The sequence below is a fragment of the Rhamphochromis sp. 'chilingali' genome, assembly GCF_963969265.1.
Source record: "Rhamphochromis sp. 'chilingali' genome assembly, chromosome: 2".
NCBI lineage: Eukaryota > Metazoa > Chordata > Actinopteri > Cichliformes > Cichlidae > Rhamphochromis > Rhamphochromis sp. 'chilingali'.
In genome coordinates this window covers 18,510,031-18,518,512 of record NC_137930.1, presented here as the reverse complement: position 1 = coordinate 18,518,512, position 8,482 = coordinate 18,510,031, and the positions used below count along the sequence as shown (strand labels likewise).

At 40.0% G+C, this 8,482-nt stretch overlaps 1 protein-coding gene across 1 annotated transcript; it reads left to right on the top strand.

Annotated features, from left to right (window-relative positions):
• Window positions 1-1,939: 1,939 nt before the first annotated feature.
• Window positions 1,940-3,470, top strand: b3galt9 (beta-1,3-galactosyltransferase 9). Its single transcript, XM_080874912.1, has 2 exons — window positions 1,940-2,010; window positions 2,114-3,470. The coding sequence occupies exons 1-2, from the start codon at window positions 1,990-1,992 to the stop codon at window positions 3,206-3,208; spliced, it is 1,116 nt and encodes a 371-aa protein (XP_080731038.1). The 5' UTR covers window positions 1,940-1,989; the 3' UTR covers window positions 3,209-3,470.
• The last annotated feature ends 5,012 nt before the right edge of the window (window positions 3,471-8,482 follow it).

Below are 8,482 nucleotides of genomic sequence, written 5' to 3'. Positions count from 1 at the left end.
ATAATTAAGTTTATGACAATATACATTTATTTGTTATGGTTAATTTGTTGCTAAAACCTCATAAGCCTGTAGACCCTAAACCTTAGAGGAGCAGCCAGTGTCTCCATATCAGATTCAGAGTCTGTAATGTGAGTCTGTAATTGTAATCATGGCACAATATGAGCATTTAGGATCCGCAACTAGTGCTGAGTATGTACTAGTGAAAAGGGGCTAGAAATGGCAGATGTAAAGTTAAAGAGTGAGGTTGCCTAGTGTAGAGCATGTGTGAGAGGGCAGCACTCTGGTTACTCTGGTTACTCTTACTCTGGTTACTTCACTTAAATTTTCCCTTAAAGGCCACATAAACCATAAAATTGCATCTCTTTTAAAATAAGAACAATATAGCCTTCTTGCTAATAGACTATAGGCCCATTCTAAATACAAGTAATTACAGATTACAGCAGAAATTTTACAATGTTGGACTTATTTGACATTAATGCTACATTTGACTGCTACATTTGATGCTAGATACAGAGTTAGGCACTATATATATCATGTATACCAGCAGTCCCCAACCTTTTTTGCACCACGGACCGGTTTATATCTAACAATATTTTCACGGACTGACCTTTAAGGTGTTGCGGATAAATACAACGAAATAAAACCAGTACCGGCACCAAAAAAAGAAGATTTATTCATAACACATGGGAAAATACCAGAGAAACCGAGTTAACAATAAAAACACAAAAATAAATACATTAAAAACTGATAAAAAACCTGAAAACCATAAATTTCACACCTGAGGCTCAACTCTCGCAGCCCGGTACCAAACGACTCAAAGACCGTACCGGTAAAAGTGTGTGGGGAAGCGCTAACTGATTAAAGGACGGGGACTACTTTGTGTGACTTGTATAGTGCACAGTTAGACATTGTACAAGGATATATGATGAGGAGTTCTTCAAGGATCCATTCTGGGGCCACTTTTGTCAAACATCTGCTTTTTCTTGTGTAACCCAGATTAATACATCATACATAATTAAGATGTATAATAATTCTTTTAAATTAAATGAAAACAAAATGCAGAGTAATGTTTTAAACACAAAGATTAAAGTTATTGCTTAGTGCATCAGATGCTGACATCTTGGCATGTTGGTGTATTTTTGGACCTAAAGCAAAATTTCAGCAGCTACATTTGGCATTTACAAAATTAATTGATTATAAAGAACTGAAAAGCTTGTGTCTTGGCATGATTTTGGATAAACCTTTGCAAGGATTTGTGTTCAGTAGGGTTGTGCACTTTAATTATGTCTTTAGTTAGATTCTTTAAAAAGTAGCAGTTGAAGATATCCCAGATATTTACACTGGCTTCCTGTGTGGCGAAGCATTGATGTTAAAATACTACTATTGGTATACAAAGCACTTAATGGTTAGAGACCAAAAACACATTTGTGATCCACTGATGTCTAAAGTCTAAGATTATCTGAGACATCTGGTTTTCTTTCTATTCCCAAAGTCAAAACTAAACATTGGGGAAGCAGCATTTAGATTTTATGACCCGCATAACTTGAGCAAGCTCCCAGAAAACTTGAGGTCAGCTCTCGCGCTTAGTTTTTTTAATCAGACCTTAAATTTAAATGTGCCTGAGGCCTGATAAGACAGCATCTAGTTGTTGATCTTGCCAAACAATATACAACATATCACCATTTTAATAAGTTCTGTATGCTTCTAGAAGGAGGAGGAGTTTTAGTGTTTTGGTACTTTTTTTTAAAAACATTTATAACATGCAGAATAACTGTTCTGTTCCTTCTAGGTGTCATTAATGTTGTATGGAGGACGCAAGGTACACTCCTCTTAATGAGGTATTGACTCCGGGCTTCGGTGCAAGGTTACATGCTGCTAGAGTTTCATGAAAATGAAAACACTGTCTGTCAGCTAGTATTGTCCTAAAGCCGACCAGTGCAGGAGGTCCTCTGGTCATTTGTTACTAACAAAAAGAACAATAACAAGTTGATGGAAGAGGGTGTCATGCAGGTACAGAGTGAACTCTTTGCAGTTTTCAATTTAATCTAAGTTCTATTAACTAATAATTTTTGTTCTAATTGACTATGCTTCATCTTTTTATCTGCTGATCCAGTTCTGTCTGTGCAAGCTACGTACCCACCAGTGGTGCTTCCTCTTCTTCAATGTGCTGCTCTTCCACTGCTTGTTATTTGGGGCCGATTTCATCGAGGAGTACCTGCTGCAGCCTACGCCTGGGGTTTATGCTGATGGCACGGTTGTAGGCGTGAGAGAGAAAGCAAGGAAACTGGACCTGAGCAATGCCAAGGAAAATGTGTCACAGGCTTATCCTATCGCTAACCCTGATGTCTGCAAAACCTCTGACCTTTTCCTCCTCACTCTTGTCTTCAGCTCTCCAGATAATATCACCCAAAGAGATGCAGTTAGGAGGACATGGGCCAATCAAACACTCATCCAAGGCTTTCCAGTGCAGATACTGTTTATCATCGGATCAACTCAGACTTCTGCTGCACAGGAAGCCCTCGTGAGCGAGTCTGAACGTTATGGAGATGTGGTCCAAGGTCATGCTACAGCTGACTCATCCCTCCATGGCCCAACAGAGAAGACAGTGCTGGCTATCCGCTGGGTGATCACCTTCTGCCCTCTGGCACGCTTTGTCCTGCTGACCAAAGAGTCTGTGTTTGTCAACCTTCCTGCCATTGTAGGCTATCTGCTTGGCTTACACAGGCACCCTGAGGACTTCTATCTGGGCAGAGTGATCCAGAGAGACTCTCCTGACAGGGATCCCAATAGTCCTGGCTACCTGCCCCCATCTCTCTACCCAAGCAAATACCTTCCTGAATACTGTGAAGGGGCAGCTTACATTCTGTCCCAGGACGTGGTCCGAAAAGTGTATGTAGCATCCGCAGAGGTCCGCGCACCTGTGCCAGCTGATGTTTTTGTGGGACTTTGTGCTAAGAAGGCCGGTGTTGCACCAACACACAGTGCCAGGTTCTCAGGAGGAAAACACATCCGCTACAATGCCTGCTGTTACCACTATATGTTCAGCTCAGCAGGAATGGGGAGCCATGAACTAGACAGAGTGTGGACTGACCTGAGACAGAGGGATAGAAAATGTTCGCTGTTGCAGACCTATTACGGACTGGTGGCCTGCAAAACCCTCACCTATCTGGATAAACTGTCCTTCTTCAACTCAGAGGAAGGCAATTAATTTATATATGGTACAGACAACATGTAGAATGCATGTAAAGAAAAACACAGGGTAAATCTAATAGGAAAGTGCATGACTTTTTGTTCTATTCACCATTAGAATTGCGCACATAATTGTTGGGGCTTTTTTCTTAAAGGCTGGATGATAGGTAACGGTGACAGGCGGTTTAAACTATAATGAGTTTTGTTATCCCTGACCTTTTAAAGTTATTGTGCCTGTTTAGATGTGTATCTGGTCATTATAAAAGCATGGTTGTAAATAATAAAAGACATACATACGATTCCTTAAGTGGCTTTGGTTCATTTCCTGGGACTCGACATGCTGGTGCCTGCTGGCTGACTCAGTCTGTCACGAGTCACTGGAACATTTGCATATAATGAAGTCTTGTTATTAGCAGCATTTGTGTGTTTGTGCTTTGAATGAAATGTAAAATAGGCTCCCAGGGTGTCTTTCCTTTGGTACACATAAAGAAAAGCAGGCAAGTTAGGGGGCTGTTAGTGAAGAACAAACCGTATATGCCCACACAGTCCTAAGAAGAGGTTTAATCAGGCAAAAATAATTGAGAACCCCTGTGTGGGTGGACATGTGGCATGGCAAAAGAGGGACCAAAAAAAAAACCTCTGGTACAATATGACAAAAGTGGTCCTTTTTGTGGTTAAAATCCACTCTAAACGTATGAATAATAACAAGTGGTAACACAAATAACTGATAACTGATCTGAGCCAATAAAATCTAACAAGTGTGTGTAGTTGACATAAGGCGGGTTTCCCAACTTTAGGGAACTAGTTGCCTGCAGTTCACTGAAAACACCAAGGAGGATAGTAAGTGTCCCGCATAATGCATAACAGAATAAGGTGACATTCAGGTTTTGACTATCTTTTAAGGAAAAGTCAAAGAAATGCTTTTCTTGGTCTTAGTATGTGTTATTAGCTCTTTATTTGCTATTTAAAAAAATAAAATAAAATCTGTGAATCTCTCCTCATTATTACTGGTTTTAACTCACTATTTATAGAGCAAAATGAACAGAATCAGCATTTAAAATACAATCAGGGTAAACAAAAAAATCCAGTTTACTCATTTATTTATTTAGTTTCTGCTGCACTTCCTTTCTAGAGCTTTCTATATTGGTTTTGGCATTATGAGCTAGTTTAGCGTGAACACACAGCAATTAGTATTACAGGAAATTAATCAGTTCCAGCTCTATTTTAGATTTCCCTGCAATTTTATGTCCTTCAAATGTTGCTTACGCTGCTGCTTCTCTCTCTAAATTCCACAAAAGGAAGGTTTGGCCTCTGTCCCAGGCCACAGGCTGACCAAACTAAATGTTTGGGTGTTCTACAACCTTCTCCTCTTCAGTGGCTCGCGCTGCAATTCTTAAATCTGCCTTGGCCAGGTTCCATTGTGTCTGCAAAGTTCACCTTGGCTGTCTGTCTCCGTGCATCAAGCCAAAGTATTCAAAGAATAACATCTCAGCACGTCTACGATAATTCTGGCTGCTGACCAGCCATAGCAACAGTTTGATTGGCGTACCATCATCTTGAACCCAGATCGCTCTCCGGGATTAATCAGGATGAATTAGCATCAACACATTCAATCCACGGCCTGAACACCACATGATTTCTGGCTTCTCTGTCAGTCTGTTCCCTAACAACTGACCCCATGATGCTTTAGTTTTAGATCTGATGTCATGTTATGGTCGCTACCATTCCAGTTATGTCATGGCTTTCTCTGAAGTATAACAGAAGGTCACAAAAGTATCAAGGATATTCTCTGTTAGGGAGAATAAGGTTTTTATATTCCTATATTAATCAGGCTTTTCTTTTAGTATTGGATTGGTATTAATAGAAAAAAATGGAGAAAATGTGCTCAGCTCCAGTAAAACTTTTACTCTTGCACTATAACAGAGCTGCTTTACACAATTTCAACAGTTCAAAAATCCCCTTTTATCTTATACTGCGCCTCAGTGAAGCCCACTAAATTCATTAAATGGTCCATTTTAATTCCCTTCCACCTCCCTTTAAGCCAACCTTTCTTCTAATTGGCTGCACCCTGCAAACAAAACATTTGAAAGGCAGGTGGGTGGCGTTTCTGATCTGTTGACATCAAACAGATCTGAATACAAAATATCTAAAACGGAAGCTTAGAACAGTTAGATTTACAGGGGTTACTTGTACCTATGTGTTTAATGCGAGCTTCTGACAGTGTAACACTGAATGTATGATATAAAATCATGAAAACCTTCACAGTAATGCTTAATTCATTCTTTTGTAGCAAACCTGCTTGCTTTCAGTGCAGGCTGACGCTTTCTCTCTTTTTCTCTTGTGCTTCTTTTCCTTTCTTTTCTTTCTCCCTCTCTCCTCACTGTGTCTCTGTGTGGAGTTAATTGCTTTCCATGCTGTTTCGAGGCTCTCTCAGGTCTGTGGCTAGAGCTGGTTATACAGTTGAACACTTGTACTCAATCAACTATTCACTCACCTGCTGTATTTAAGAGAGGCTCATCCACCCACTTGCTGTTGCAGCAGTACAACGTGCTAAGCAGCACTACGCCAGGCTCCCTCAATTTTCTTGCTCAGCATTTGGTTCCTTGTGCTTATTCGTGATTCCCGCCTCAAAGTTCCTGCCAGTTTGGCCTTGGAAAACTCTCCTCTGCGGACCTCCCCTCTTGCCAGACTCACACCAGGGGAAACTATTTGCCACCTCAGGCTTTGCATTTATCTCTCCACCCTTGCTCTGTATTTTTGAGTTCATCGATTTCTTTGTTCTTAGTAAGATTTATACCACTGAGACCACTCATGGAATAATCCACATGATCCCCCATAAAAATCACTTTTTTCAATTTTAGTTGAACTGCTATGACAGGGAAAATTGAATTTAAGTTGCCGCTTTACCACAGTAGCCAGCGAACAGTAGGAAATCTGTCCTATAAACCCCATCAAAAATTGTGTAAAACACATCCCTGAACTCCATGCAAAAACCCAGATGTTCCTTTGCTTCACCAAGACTTGTTCCTCATTTGCTCCACACCTCACACTTTATTTGTGGCCTATTGACTTTCCAGGACTACACAACTGCATTTCCTTTCTACTTAAAAACTATAATCCTGCAGTTTTCATTGACTTTTCCACTGAAACCTTCATTGAAGGTTTAGTAGTAAATTGGTTTTCTTCTTTCAAAACTATCCCTATAGCCACACTTAAGAAATAAATAAATAAAGACCATAAGCGCAGATGTGTGTGTTTCCTTGCTACTGTAGAACTTAAAAAATAGTTGCCAAAAGCACTTGTCAGTACAGTTATTCTACACAAAGTCCTCAACACAAACTGCTGGATCAAAAAATTCTGTTGAGGTCTGGTAGGATTTTCCAAGGGAAAGTGGAAACATGGTCAGCAGAGTGGGAAAGCTAACAGACCCCCCAAAACCACACGTAGACTTGAGCGCATGCAAGCACACACATATGTAGATGCACACTGATTACACAGCCTGCAGAGATTGGTAATGTGAGGTTAAGGGCTCGGTAAACTGCATGTGGGTGGTGTGCTCTAATGAATGCTTCTCAGAGAGGCGCATCTCTGCAGGGACAGACTCATCAAACCAGAGAAGACTGTTTTATTTGGAGTGTTTACACCGTCCCTGGGTTTTTAAGCCACGGCCACTAATTTTAAAGGGCGTTAATGTCACAGCTGATGAAAGAAATAATTGTCAATTTTGCATGTGCATATAACTCCTTCAACAGGACATGTAGCGTGCGTTTTAGTACATAAGTGTAGAATCCCCATAGGCTGCTGTAAGTTTTATGTTTAGCGCTGAAGCCCGGTATTCATGTGGCCCTCCCGCCCACGTTCATTTACGTAGAAGCAGTAACCTCAAGGATAAACCCTTTTTTGACGACATCTGTGGTTTCTGTTGCTTTCCCTTTTTGTAAACTCCATAATCTTTCCTTTGAGGTTTCGGTCACTTTGCCAAGCCAGGAGTATGTGCCTCTCTGTGGAGCTGCTTTTGACTTTTTGTGTTTTAATTATGCATTCTATAGCTTTCGCCTGACTATTTTTTTCTCCAAACTGCTCCATCTGGTTGAAATTAGGTGCATTAAACATGAACGATTGACTCCACTCCTCTGCCTGAAGGTTCTGGGAGGGAAGGATACACAGATGAAAAGTATCATAGTGTTAACATCTTTTTTCGAATAGTGAAGTGAAAACTCAAAATATTAATGAAATATTAATGAAATATGACATATTACTCATTAAGCTGAATGTCTGCACTTTTATGGCTATTAATTCATAATAACTGACAGCTGAGGCATACAAGCGGGTATGACCATTGGATGCGCACCATTATAGATGTATACATGACTTATGGTGATGACTGATAATTTAGTTGAGTGTTAACAGCATACTATTGAGCCAACTCTCGATCTCAGTGTGAAAAAGAGCATTCTTTAAATCACAACCTTTAGGATAAAAGAACAAATAAAATGACTTAGTACTAAACACAGCTTGATAGAGAATGGCTTCAATTTTGAAGGTATTTGACAACAAAAAGTCTAGGTCTGATATAATCTTCAGCCTAATGACAGCAATAGACAAAAGTTTAAAGTCATGTGATAGCTAGTGTCTCTTTATCATCTGCTTCTTATCATTAAATCAGTCAGTGTAGATCAAGTTAAATAAAAACTTTTGTTTATAACTTTTGTGAGACGGTGATTTAAATCATGTGAGATGTGTTAAGATAAGCTCAAAGTGAGTGCAGCTCTGTTCAGTCCGGTGAGGTCTTTTTTTGACTGACGCTTGCATGTGCTTATGTATTGTACACCGCCCACGTGTCTCTAACATTACATAAATATCATAAAATAGTCTAGATACATTTTATTCTTGCAAGTCTGAACATTCAGCTCAGCTCTGCGTTAGCCGTTCTAATCATCATTCAAACACATGGCAGCAATTCAGTACATTCAGGCAGTTTAAAACCCAAATCCAAAATAAGCCAATATTTAAAAACAAGAATAATACAACTTCTCATTTCCAATATTTAAAGTGTTCTTTTACTGTTCCTTGCAGTCCTTCATTTTCTCTTAAACTTGTGGGAAATTAGAGTGAGCTGGCTTCTTTTCCCACAGACGTGCCAAGGTTTGAACATTTTTAGGCTGTCAATGCAAAAATAAATCTTTGGGTAATTGCTACTGGTACTGGTGTGAGCTCCAATGGGTTGGGCTCGTCAGCCCTGTCAGTGTCCCGAGGCACTGACTGATTTATCAAAGGATCCTCAGTCACTGCT

What these genes read in the sequence shown, in the direction of transcription:
- b3galt9 (XM_080874912.1), top strand. Translation starts at nt 1,990, where the DNA reads ATGGAAGAGGGTGTCATGCAG. An exon ending in TGGAAGAGGGTGTCATGCAG is followed by an intron (nt 2,011 to 2,113) that starts GTACAGAGTGAA and finishes CTGCTGATCCAG; the next exon opens with TTCTGTCTGTGCAAGCTACG.